This window comes from Ostrinia nubilalis, chromosome 17 (assembly GCF_963855985.1).
Source record: "Ostrinia nubilalis chromosome 17, ilOstNubi1.1, whole genome shotgun sequence".
Lineage (NCBI taxonomy): Eukaryota > Metazoa > Arthropoda > Insecta > Lepidoptera > Crambidae > Ostrinia > Ostrinia nubilalis.
This window is the reverse complement of record NC_087104.1, coordinates 8532077-8546245: the sequence shown is the minus strand read 5'-3', so window position 1 is coordinate 8546245 and position 14169 is coordinate 8532077. Positions and strand designations below refer to the sequence as shown.

The window sequence follows — 14169 nt, the reverse complement described above, 5'->3', positions numbered from 1 at the left end:
ACGTCATAGCCGATACTTTATCCCGTCCTCCCGGCACAGACGAAGCTGACTTCGAACTGGGATACGCTGAAGTCGATTTTCCAGCAAGAAACCCCAAAGATGTCCGTGAGAACCAACTCAAAGACCCAGATTTGAGGAGAATCGTCGAAGATTTGGAGTCACCCGACGATCCCTTTAGGGGGAGGAGTTGGTCCGACAAGGGATACATGTTATCTGACGGCATTCTGTACAGATATGGACCGGAAGAGTGTGACGAGGAGACAGCATGCCTGGTTGTACCCGAACACGAACGAGATGGGATCCTGAAGGAATACCACGACGCGCCGACGGCAGGCCATTTCGGAGTGGAGCGTACCCTAGACCGCATCAGAGCGAAGTATTATTGGCCCGGAATGAGGCAATACATCGTAGGTTACCTTAAAAGGTGCATAGATTGTCAAAGGTACAAAACTGACAACCGAAAGCCAGCTGGACTGCTGCAAACACCCGCAACCAACCGCCGCTTCGAAGTTGTGGCTGTGGATCTTTTTGGACCTTTGCCGGAGACTGCTGATAAGAACAAGTGGATCCTGATCCTAGAGGATACGTGTTCCCGATGGGTAGAGTTGTTTGCTCTTCAAAATGCCACCAGTGCAGACTGCGCCAAAACTTTAATCTCGGAGGTCTTCTTGAGGTACGGGGTGCCGCGACGCATTTTGAGCGATAATGGTGTCCAATTCATCAGCGAAGTTATGCAACAGGTATGCCACACTTTTGGTATAACACAGTCGCTGTCACCTGTTTACCATCCTCAGGCGAACCCAGTCGAAAGGAAGAACCGGGATTTAAAGCCCCAGCTCGCCATCCTGGTAGGTAAAGACCACACCACCTGGGATATCCATCTACCAGCGGTGCGATTCGCCATGAATTCGGCCGTGACCAGCAGCACTGGCCACTCTCCCGCTTTTCTCACGTTCGGTCGAGAGATACGTGCACCAGCCGACGTGATCGCAGACATGCGCACTATTGTGGAGAGTGAGAATGTAACTACCTGCCTTACCTCCTACCTTCGACGGATGTCGACAGTGCTCTTTGAAGCCAGGGAAGTTCATGAAAAGGTTCAGGCCAACCAGAAACGTTTTGCTGACGAAGGTCGTCGTCCAGCGCCAGATTATTCCGCCGGGGATCTTGTTCTTCTGAAGACCCAGGGGAGCAACGATACGACCCGCGGTCAGACGCCTAAATTTATACCGCGACGAGACGGGCCCTATCGAGTCAAGGAAGCTGCGAGTTCCACTACGTATATCCTTGAAAGGCTTAATAGCAAGGATGTCTTAGGGAGGTATCACGTCTCTCAGCTGACCCCATTCGTAGGTGACATTCCGCCAGAACCCGTAAATGAGAAGCGCAAGCGCGGGCGACCCAAGCGCTTTCTCGACTGACCCAGACGCGAGGGCGCTATATCTTGGTCAGAGGGGGAGGTTATAACGCGGCGATAGGGTTAATGCTCGCACTCAAGTTTGGCGGGCGTTCGTTTTAAAAACACGCGGGGCTCGCGCGCTCTGTCGGCGCTCTTCGCCAACGATCGTCGTCGAATTTTCTAGACTCGTGCTTAACGCCAGTCCGCCCAAGGCCGCGACGCGCGCGCAAATCTCTTTATGTTTAGACCGAAAAATCATTGTTTGCTACTGATTTCAAGTGTATTGATGTTATATTTCGTTTGTGTGGAAGACAATATACGTTTCTGTGCCTTTGAATCGTGTCTTGGACTATCATTTCACGACCCCGAGTACCAAAGAACTAACTTTACAATATTGTATTATCTCATAAGTGATTTTATGTCCTAAATCTTTGAAAATAATAAAATCTTTGACCGTACATACTAGTAAAAGGGAAAGCGAAGTCAACATTACGTTACTTGAGGAAAATAACAAAAAAACATTCCTAATATGTATTACTAGAAGTAAAGTGGGACGATCTTTTATCATTTACACCACGTCAATATTATAACGCTGTTTATTTAAAGTGGATTAGAGTAGGTAAATAGGCAGTGTCAATGGCAGACTAAATTGACTTAAGACAAAAAATGAATACATAACTAGGCAAAAACGAATTTGTTTGCGTCATCGATTGGTGTCTGGGTTCTAGGGGACTTCCCTGCTTCTATGTACAATACAATAATCAGAGTACCTACGCTCTTATTTCTTGCGATCAGTAATCTAATTGCTACCTATCGTCATCTAAGATATCCGGCCGTTTTTTGTTAATGTAAAATGTTTTTCCAACGGAATAGATTCAATCGTCTCGTGGGACGGATGCGTAGCACGCTATCTTTACTACGCAAGGCTTTGGCCGGCGAGATTGGCATGGACGCGGTACTGGACAACGTGTCCTACAGCCTTTTCAACGGGCAGCTGCCTCAAGTATGGCGGAGCCTCGCACCCGCTACTTGCAAGGGGCTGGGCGGCTGGATGGATCACTTCACCACACGAACTAAGCAGTACACCGACTGGGTGAGTGTAAAGTGGACTCCCTCGTCTATAGTCTCATAGATGATCGATCGATCGATAGCTACTGCAACTATAGTAGACTACTTCACCGCGTGTAACAACCCAGATAGCAAGCGAACTTGCTGCAAACATGATTTTTATTTGAAATTAGATTGTCACGTCAAATATGACAAATCAAGTTTGTGGCAATATTGCTGTAAGCTTTTTGATTTAGGTATGATGTTTCAAGGCTTTTTTAATTTTGAAGCAAGTTTGCATTTTGCGCTATGTTTCAAAGATGAAGTATCAAGTTTGTTTTTTGTTTGTTACAAACTTGCGTTAAACTGTCATACGCATGGAGCAAATAATCAGTGTTGCCAGAAGTTACTTTTGTAACCTTTTAGGTTACTTTTGAACTGCATTGGTTACACTAATGAAAAGGTTACTTTTAGGTGATTTTTCAGAAATTGTAGAATTAACTTTTACAGGTTATTCAGTAAAAATATTAATAGTGACAATTTAAAAATTATGTCATAAACTGCATTTAAACATGAATTTGATTTATTATTTGTTAAAGACAATGAGTTTTAGCAAATGTTTTTTTGATAATAAAACGCAAATCCATGAAACGGTTTTATACGACCGGTCACTTTTCGGTCTTCATGGAATGGTCAAAATTTCGAATTTAGGTAAACATGAACCATCCATGAACAACCTTACACAATCGCTCCGCACCCCCCCCCCCCCCCGTATGAAGGTTACTTTTTATTCAAAAAGGTTACATTTTTTTATATTTCTGGTAATTTCTGACAAGACCCGACTGGCAACACTGCAAATAATCACTAGTGGTCATACGCCAACGTCACTCGCCCGAAGCCATAAAAAAGAAAACAAAAACTTCCGGTTCCGGAAGAAAAAACAGCCAAGTGTTTTGCACTTTTGCAGCATACTCTCTAATCTGTGTTTTGCAGTGCACAAAATCAGTGGTAGAACGTAGAACCTACAAGTTTTTTTGTTTTGCACGGTGTTTTATTTAATAAACGCTTCTGTTGTGCGAATTGGACGCGTGACGTGCTGAAGATTAAAGGTTAGTTCATTTATTTTTACTTTTACAAACAGAATTAATGATAATATGTAGTTCATATCTATCCCTTAAACCTTATTTACCTACTTTCAAACCCAGGCAACGTGTTCCAAGTGTTCCTAACCCTAAATAGTTCCTGCATGTTCGATCCTGTTTAGGCATATTACTCAATATCTATTTGTAATTATCTATGTGTAACAGAAAGGTGTTATTGTAAGTTGTAAATGTACATCGTGGACCCTGTCTTGCACTGCAATTGGAAAATAATACATAAATAGAACGTCTAAAATTAACAAATATCCTCAAATAAAATAAATTAATTGCTGTACAGTGACTGACATTGATGGAAATGTCATAGTTTTTCCTTTCAATAATTATCATGTTGCTATGAAAATGCTACACTCATAGCACTTCAAAATTGTAAATGTAAATATAAAATACCCCCTAAACATCCTATCCACCTTATCATGTACTTTTATCCTACCTCGTTTAATTCTTAAAATTGTTAGTTATGTCTTAGCAAAGGTAACATAAATTTCCTCCTACATACCTATCTATTATTATATATATAATATAATTATAATTAATAGTGTTATTTGGTTTCAGACTTTGCATAATGGAATCAAAAAAATTTTTTTTGGTTACATTTTTAGATGAAGATGATGCTCCTGGCATAGTTTCATCAAAGTGGTTAAGATACCAACACTTGTTATTACCCTAATGTATGCACTGAAGAAATCAAAAACAAACTTGAAGAAGATGCCTGCACCTGAAGCAACATGGTCACAATATCAAATAAAAATACTTAAAAGTTATGGTAAAATAATTTTCTTTATTTTTGTATTGCTAAGTTATAACTAGATTTTACTATTGTGAGACTTTTTTATTTATTTCAGAAACTTATGGCGAAGCACGATTACATTTTAAAAAAGCGGAAGAAACCTGAAATTTGGACTCAGACGAAGCAGAAAATGATGTTACAAATGAAGTGACAGTGGACATAATGTCTGCTGTAAATTACCCAGTCACCTCCGGTTCTAAAGAGGCCAAGCAAACACAACTCAAAGCTGTTAACTGCCAATCAGGTAACAGGTTTTTATAACATGCAATGAGCTTCTCTCGTCAAAGATGCAATGCGACAAAATTTCATATTTTCACTTGTTTTAGTTATGACTTTTCCATGTTTTTTTATTTGTTACAGAGTGCATTACAAACAAGCAATATGCTATACAGCAGAGTCATATGATTCAGATTGTGTCAGACCTAGCTAACCAAATGGCTGAAATCAATAGAAAATTGGATTTACCGTTAGCTAGCTCCGAAGAAACATTTTCACCAACAGATGACAATGCAGGTCTTTCAGAACTTTTGGCAAGTCTACCAGTAAAGATATTGCAAGTTTTAATAATTTCGATGACCATTTAAAAATAAACAAGAATACAGGCAATAGTATGTATAAATTAAATACTTAAACACAGGGCAAATTTTATTATTCTATGAAAACATTCTAATGCTACTTTAATTAAATTTCAGATGTCATTTTTGTCTGGTATTGGCGGCAGAAATGTAAGAAGCCTTACGACTAATATGTTGAGACGAATAATTCTAGATGATGTAGCCGAGTTGTATTCGTTAACTGGGAAACAGATGAAAAATTCGAATAAAAAGTCATTTATGAGTACAGAAACCTATAAATTAATCTTTCGTAAGTACCTTTATTTTATTACAAACTTATACAGGGTGTAAATGAATTCATAGGCAACCTTGCAGGGGGTGGCTCAGACCATCATTATGAACTTTTCCTATGACCAATTTTTCCTGTTTTCATACAAAAACTGATCACGAAAATAAAGTTGTTCATAATGATGGTCTGAGCTTCCCCCTGCAAGGTTGCCAATGAATTCATTTAGATACACCTGTATATCTCTCAATATACCTACTACTATTATTTTCTGAATCATTCGTGTTTGTTAGTGTTAATTATTTCTATTTTATTTTTCAGAAATATGTAGAAAAATCAACGAAGATGTAACTGAAGACAGTCTAAAAGAAATTATAAGTGATTGGCTAAATCAAGCTAAAGTTAGACTTTCAAGAAGGTAAGATTTAATTTATTTACATTAGATGTATTTTATTTTACACTAGCGACCCGCCCCGGCTTCACACGGGTACATGTATTATACATGTATAAAACAAAGTTGCTGTCGCTGTCTGTTCCTATATACATATGCTTAAATCTTTAAAACTATGGAACGGATTTTGATGCGGTTTTCAACAATAGTTAGAGGGATTTATGAGAAAGGTTATACAGGGTGTCCCGTAATGTAACGTCAAGCCGAAACTGGGTGTTGAGGCAAGTTATGCTGGTTATCAGAAAAATATTAAAAAAAATCTATGTGGCATATTTTCAAAATAATAGGCATTTAAAAAAAATCTAAAAATTCTACTCCAGGTGACGGTCCTTTTACTCGTGTTGCCACAAATCTTCACTTTTTCCAAATTTTTTTTTTGTTATGTAACTCTGAATAATGCTTCTCTAAATTGTTATCAAAATTACAAAACCAGCTGCTCCAGCTTGGATGAAAAAATACATTATTCCCAAAAAAATTTTCAAAATAAAAATTTTGCCAAGTTTAAACTAACTGTACTGAAAAAAAAATGTACTACGCGAGTGTGGCAAGTGACGTCATAATTTGGCGCATTTAGTAAGGATTCCAAAATGGTATAACACTTTGTAAAATCTTGCTGTAATTGTCGACAATTTTTGGTTTTTTGGAAATAGTCCCGTCTTTAACTTTATCTACCTTGGTTAAAAATTATTATTCTAATGTGCCCAAAATTCAAGTTTCTGTGACTGACTACCGTACAGTCAGTCACAGAAACTTTTGTCACCATGACTGTAATAGTAGTTGACATACTGTGACAAAAGTCACCCGTGCGCGCGCGCCTTTACTACCTGCTCTGCCTCCACTTGTACTTGGTAAAAGGGATAATTAGGATATGAAGTTTCGGTTATGGATACGGTTACGGATATTAGAATAATATTATACCGGTTTCGGTTACGGTCACGGATATGAAATCATTTCAGATTATCCGAAAGTTTCGGATAATTTCGGTTACGGAATTATTAGAATTTCAAAAATGTAGGTAATACAAATAGCAAGATGCTGCGTGAGCGTGACCCACATAGCTACTTTATGTACCAACTAAGACGACACCTTTGTATGATAAAGGTAAAACAGGCTGGCATATTAGATGGTGCCAGCGAATGCCAGACAAGTTGGTAACAAATATTAAGATTTAAGGTACAATTCCAAGACGGGCCGCAGACCGCAAACTGCAAAACTATGAAATCGGCAGCGCGGCATTGCAGCTGCGGCGTGTATACTGCAGATTTCATAGAGTTTTGCAGTTTGGAATTGTACCCTTAGACTCCGCCTTTATCTGAAACTATCCGTAACTTTTGAATCAGTTTCGGTTACGGTTATGGATATTTTTTTATTTCGGATATCCGATAGTTTCGGTTACGGTTACGGATATCCATAACATCCCTGCTTGGTAAGATGGCCCTCTCCGTCCCGCTCATACCTTTTAAAATGGCTTCTCCACCTCACTTAAGCCAGAAACTTGAATTTTGGGCACATTAGAATAATATTTTTAACCAAGGTAGATAAAGTTAAAAACGGGATTATTTCCAATAAACAAAAATTGTCAACAATTACAGCAAGATTTTACAAAGTGTTATACCATTTTGGAATCCTTACTAAATGCGCCAAATTATGACGTCACTTGCCACACTCGCGTAGTACATTTTTTTTCAGTACAGTCAGTTTAAACTAGGCAAAATTTTTATTTTGAAATTTTTTTTGGGAATAATGTATTTTTTTCATCCAAGCTGGAGCAGCTGGTTTTGTAATTTTGATAACAATTTAGAGAAACATTATTCAGGGTTACATAACAAAAAAAAAATTTGGAAAAAGTGAAGATTTGTGGCAACACGAGTAAAAGGACCGTCACCTGGAGTAGAAGTTTTAGATTTTTTTTAAATGCCTATTATTTTGAAAATATGCCACATAGATTTTTTTTTATATTTTTCTGATAACCAGCACAACTTGCCTCAACACCCAGTTTCGGCTTGACGTTACATTACGGGACACCCTGTATAATAGAACCCCATACGAATCCGGGGCGGGTCGCTAGTTATACATATATTACATTATTATTACACAAGGGACAGACAGACAGCGACTTTCTTTTATACTATGTACCTAGTGATTTACAAATTTTAGATGTGCTCCTTTCAGAATTTTAACTAATAACCCCTTACCCTTATAGTAGTTTTTAAGGATTACTATAAATATATTTATTTCAGACATAATTCATAATTTTGTTAGTAGTACAGAAACTTATACAATTAAATGTAAAATAATGTCTTAACCTGTGGTAAATATACTTGTTTCTTTTTGTTTCAGAGCAGAAACACAAAATAAAGAAAGAAACCAATAGCGGCGACCATGAAACCGATTTTTTCTCATTTAAAGTAAGATAAGATAAAAGTATAAATAATAAAAAAATATATGTTATGTTTGTTGTTTTATTTAATGTCAAACATGCATATTCATTGCAAGTTTGTTAAGGCAAACTTACATATTATTTATAGAAGCAGACATAATGCAAGTTTGTTAAGGCAAACTTACATATAATTTATAGAAGCAGACATAATGCAAGTTTGTTAAGGCAAACTTGCATATACTTTATAGAAACACATTAATGCAAGTTTGTCGCTCGGAAACTAGAAAGTTTGATTTAAACTTGCCTCAAGTTTATATACTTGCCATGGCAAATTTGAAACAAAGCTTCATTTTTGATACATCAAACTTACTGCAAGTCAGATTCAAGTTTAAATTGTTATCTGGGAAGCAGTAACTACACCGACTGGGTAAGTGTAAAGTGGACTCTCTTTTCTACAATTGGACTCAAAAGCCATCCTTTGTGCTGTGCAGCTCAGAACTGTTGGTCGTTGGCTGTATCACTTTACCGTGCTCCAAGTAGTACACTGACTGGGTGATTGTGCGAAGAGAAGAGAACTCCCTTTTTCCTCCCATTTCGAAGGTCCATTAAAGAGGATCTATGAGGTACGAAGGCTACATCTACGCCCAAAGTTTTCCTGTATTTTCACAATATTCACGGTGTGATCTTGAGTTGTCAAGGGTTGCACGCTGTGATGCCTCTTAGAACTTAATTACCGATCTTAATATGTATCACAGGCAACGATGGAGGAGCCGATCGTGATCTGGCTGTCGGGGCTACACATCCCTGAGTCGTACCTCATCGCACACATCCAGATCGCGTGCCGCCTCTACACGTGGCCGCTCGACCGCTCCACGCAGTTCACGCGTGTCACTAAGTGGACTAACGCGGACGACATCGAGGAGCGTCCGGTCACTGTGAGTTTACAAGTTTTCTTTTGTTGTCTTTCCCGGTTGCTGAGCTAAGTCAGCTTAGCTCTTGGTCTGCATCCGGCAATAATCTGTAGCTTAGATTCGTTTCCCTAAAAATCCCTCGATAGAGGTTCCACGCAGGATTAGGGAAACTTAGTGCACGCAATTCCGGCGCTTATAACTGGATCAATAACAAAGTTCCTATGTTCTTCTGATTAATTTCGTTGCGGGTTCAATGACAGTTTCACTTTCCCCCGGGACAAACTTGGCCTTCACTGGTTGGGTTTTATTGGCGGTCAAGCTGTAGATCCTGGCTACACAGGAGTTGTAGCGGTGGGAACGAGAGATGGGGATAGTCCCGATCCATCCATAACAAAGGTTTTTCCATGCAAGGCTGCTAGGTTTTAGTGCACGCTATGGTGAACCTTATAACTTGACCCGTAACAAAGTTTGTTCCATGCAGGGCTGCTACGTGTTAATGCACGTATGCTGGACCTTAAAAACTTGATCCATAAGAGTTAGTTCCATACAGGGCTCCTACATGTTAGTGGTCACTATTTTGAACCTTGTAACTTCCATATAGTTAGGCGCACACACTGACAAAATTCGGCGCAACTCCCCGCTAAATTTTTTTTGTCAGTGTGTGCGTGCGCGCCGCATACGTATTGGTGCGCTCACATACAAACCGCGCTCGGTGCGTTTCTATGAAGATAACCCACTCATTTGTATTTACTCTGATATAGGGGCGTACACGTTAGTACACGCTATGTTGAACCAGGCCTGGCTCACTCCGCGCGGTACATCCGATAATTACCTACAGCGAAGCGCCCCGCCGGCGGGTATTATATCAGTCGAGTGTCACGCGCGCGCCCGACAGGACGCTGGCGTGCGTTGTAGTAGGGGAGACCGGGTACAATAGTACCACGGGTCAATAGTACCATCGGCGATATTTCTTCATACAAGCGACGTTAGATTGTGTGCATAGCGTCAGAATATGCGCTTTTTGTGTTTCCATCCGCTCACCAGTCGGCGGCCCTTGTGCTGAGAAATGAAGGTGTACAGGAAGGATTTTTGTTTTTTGCCCAGCCGCAGTAAGTTTTTATGTCAAATATATGAGCCCATAAGTTGCCTAATATGCTATTTGTTACCAAAGTATTGTTGTCAATAGTTTATCCAGGCTCTAAACTTTCTATCGACAGCGAATTATTGGCATTCACTGTGAAAATGACTGAATTTTAGGTGAAGTTCTCTTGACTACCTACTTGGAACAATTGTACCAGTCTCCATGGGGTCAATTGTAGCGGTACAATTAACCCCCGGAACCTTATTATATACTTACTACATAATATTTTAAATTGGTTTTAAAGTCCCTATACTTATAATAAGATAAGTTATTATAAAACATTCACGTGGTTATTTTACATTTTTACAATTATATTTTTACAATTACAGGCATACCTACCTACTGAAAATATAGTCTAGGCTCATTCATAGTTGCATGCATTAAGCATTAATTAGATACATACTTAATGTGTTTTATTAAATAAGTAGATAAAAAGGTGATATAAGTACCTAAATGCCTACTCAAAATGTTTTAATATAGGTTTCTAAAACCCTTCTGAATATGTACATTTTAGCTTAATTCAGTAGGTAACTAAGTATTTGAACATTTTGTTTTAGATGCCTCGGCGTAGAGTCAAAAGTACGGATCGCGGATCAACGGATCTATTCCTTTATGAACAGGCTTATGAAAAAATCTTAAAAGGTCGAAGCAGTAGTAGGTATAAATAATCAGGGTCAATTGTACCAGGGGTCAATTGTACCCTCATACAAAAATAGATTTTTCAGTTTTGATATTTCTATCATTGTTATTATGCTTATTGTTGTTTCAGTAGCAATATCCGAGCCAAATAGATGGCATATTATGTAGAAACAGTTAGTTTATTCGTTTTTATGGAAGAAAAGTTATTGTATTGTTTTTAAACTTAACACTAGAGTGCTCGCGCCCCTAAATACTCCTAGAGTGCTCGCGCGGGTCACATATGTCACCCATTATGATATGGGTTTATTTTTTCTAATCTTATTTAATACAAGTAAAATAATTTATAATATTAAACATAAACTATATTTCTTACTAAATAATAAAAAAAAAGTTAGTAATTCTTTCATGAACTCATATTATACACCAAAATAAATACTTCAATATTTTCCAAGTATTTTAGAGTCGACGAGACCAAAGTCATTTAAATACTCCTTGGACCCATTATTTTGGCAAAAATATCACCTAATTAGAAAGTTAATCAATAGATTGATCTTATTCTGTGATATTTTGATCACAGCTCGGGCACGATTTGATTTGATGATCTAGACAAAAACGCCTATTCCACTTGTTACATTTGCTTACGAGTGCTTCGATTTCTTGCTCTTGTGCAAAAAACACATCGTCCTTTGCCACATTACTGGCAAGTTTTGTGCTAGTTGGTGTTCTCGCAACCCCAGAAGAATCCTGGTTTTTAATTTTATAGCTCTAGGTGTATTATTACTACATTACTTACAATCTAAAACAACTACTTTCTTGCATCAGTTTATGCTTATAAAATAATATAATTATTGTAAAAGTTTAAAAAATGGTTAAAAAGTATAACTTTGAACTTACATGAAAGTAAACTTGATTTTAAACCGCGATGATAAGGGATCAAACAATTCCTCGAGTGCTCGCGCGGGGGACATGCGTCACCCAAACACTTTAAATGTTTTCTGCACTCACATTGATGCGTCTAGCAAGATGGCTTTACTACTATCATGTGCGACAATACATGCTCGAGGAATACCTGAGAAGGCAGCACTGTAGCTCGATACCTTGAAAAAATATTTACAAATTTTACACCCTGGGTGACATATGTCACCCGCGCGAGCACTCTAGTGTTAAGTGTTGATTTTTCATACTTGTTCCTAAATATTTTCGATCTCAATTAATAAAGACTGATGATTGTAGGAGATTAAGAGAACAGAATACCAATAAAGGTGATGATTAGATAAACATAACTACCTTTAGTGCCTCATATATTATTGGTACAATTGACCCGTTGTAGGGGTCAATTGTAACATGAGACATCGTACAGTTCAAATTCGTTTTTCATTAAGTATTCGAAATAATAGTTCAACTCTGCATGCTTAAATTTGTAGCTTAAGAGTCTAGTTTTTACAGCATCCTAACAGAATAAGTTACATTTCATTAGATTTCTCAATATTGAACAATTTCCAAAAAATTGTACTATTGTCCCCGGTCTACCCTACCTAATTCTATGATCGAAGTATTATTTAAAAATGGACATAAAGAGAAAGAAATATTATTGTGCGGCGTTCGGGTGTTTAAATTCGAAAAGAAATCTACCGGATTTATCTTTTTTTTCGCTTCCCAAAGATGCTGAAAGGTATGTTGGCCATGTAGGTAATCAATAATTCTTAGGATAGTATAGGAACCTAACCTACCATGACTACTGCTCAGAATGCGTTCGTTCGTTTCAGCCAAAAATGACGTCCACTGCTGGAGAAAGGCCTCTCCCAAGGTTTTCCATAATCAATGCGTACTTACCTACATACGTACCTCATTACAAATAAGTAGATTAATTATTTTTTTACTAGACACTACTAGACAGCAACCCTAACAGCGTAAGAAGAGTTCAGAGGCACGCGATAGAAAGAGACAAAACTTGTAGGTGAATAAAATTGTAGGTACGTAGTGCTGTACGAGCTGAATTCCACTGTATCGCGTCGTAGCAAGACTCGCATTTATTTAAATCGTCTTGCGGAGTAATCCTTCTGTACCTGTACTATTACTTATTCTGTGGTTGAACCTTATATCCTGACCCCTAACAGAGGTTGTTGCATGCAGGGCTGCTACGTGCGAGGCCTGTATTTGGAGGGCGCGCGCTGGGACCTGACGGACGGCTGCCTGCGCCGCTCGCACCCCAAGGTGCTGGTCACCGAGCTGCCCATCATGTATATCATCCCCATCGAGTTCCACAAGCTCAAGCTGCAGGTCAGACTTTAAATTGAACCTTATTCACTTATCATAGGATTGAAAACAGTTGAAAATGTTTAACATGTCGTGCCTTAGAGTAGTCCTTCCCAAAGTGGGCGATAACGCCCCCTTGTGGGCGCTGCAGGCTTAAAGGGGGGCGGTAAGAGACCCAGAAAAAAAATCGGGACGTTGTGTAGAGGCTTGGGAGGCGTCATCTACTAGGAGGACTCTTAGACATCGACTGAGCTCGACTCTTGACTACAAAAATGGGGGGCGCTAAAAAATAATGTATTCTCAAAGTGGGCAGTAGACTAAATAAGTTTGGGAACCACTGCCTTAGAGGATAATGTAGCAGCGAAGCTTACAACGTGTCTATTTCTTAATGTAGTCCAAAGGACGTCCACTGAAGGAAATACACTTCCTCACAGGGATTGATGAGGATACAACTTCAATTAAAAAAAATACCACTGTCTTTAACTGGTTTTGGGAATTATTTTATCGAGTTTCCTTAATGTGTTTATCAATAAAAAAAAAAACTAGATGGCGCCGCCATCGTGTCAACATTGGCTCCGTACTTGTTACTTATTTAAAAATAGAAAAACTTCAAAAATGTGATCAAATTGGTGAACATTGCGTGCAGTATTGTAGAAATAAACTGTGAAAGTGTTATCTATAAAATATATTAAGGCGTTGAACAGAAAGTGACGTTAATTACTTAGTGCATAAGTGACAGTGAAAAGAGACTTATTTGTGCAAAATTCATGGAAAAAACTATAAATCAAACCTTCGTGAACTTTATATAAACTGTGTGAAGCAATTCGACAGTAAAATGAACTAATATAAGACTATAAATCTAAAAACAGTGATTCGGACGGTTAATTTTATTTAAACTTGGTGTTGTGCTACTGGAAACTAGACCTTATTCATACAATGCATAACACCATTTTCGTGCGAACTTGAAACAACGCCATCTGTTGACAGTCGACTACATCATGAACCATCAATGCTAATAGTACTTATATGCAACTAGCGACACCTGTTGTGTACTGAGAAAACTTCATCATAGTAGAATACTACTCGCTATCACCGAGTAGTTGATAAATTCGTCAACAACGTCATCGTACAGATAGCCTGGTGGAGCAGGTACGCTGC

The 14169-nt window shown here is 38.5% G+C and overlaps 1 protein-coding gene and 1 long non-coding RNA gene across 3 annotated transcripts in view; both read left to right on the top strand.

The window, feature by feature from the left end:
- Positions 1 to 14169, top strand: part of LOC135080243 (dynein axonemal heavy chain 10) — a 120870-nt gene that overhangs the window by 101249 nt on the left and 5452 nt on the right. Inside the window, exons 91-93 of the mRNA XM_063974927.1 lie at positions 2273 to 2492; positions 8820 to 8999; positions 12889 to 13035. Coding sequence (XP_063830997.1) covers positions 2273 to 2492; positions 8820 to 8999; positions 12889 to 13035 — 547 coding nt within the window. The remainder of the gene's footprint in view (positions 1 to 2272; positions 2493 to 8819; positions 9000 to 12888; positions 13036 to 14169) is intronic.
- On the top strand, positions 3252 to 8135 carry LOC135080012 (uncharacterized). Of its 2 annotated transcripts, none has more exons than XR_010258932.1 (7): positions 3252 to 3555; positions 4206 to 4369; positions 4449 to 4637; positions 4754 to 5001; positions 5086 to 5257; positions 5555 to 5651; positions 8025 to 8135. It is a non-coding gene; the product is annotated as an uncharacterized LOC135080012 (long non-coding RNA). The 2 variants fall into 2 exon arrangements; XR_010258931.1 differs by having other exon boundaries at positions 3253 to 3555; positions 4159 to 4369.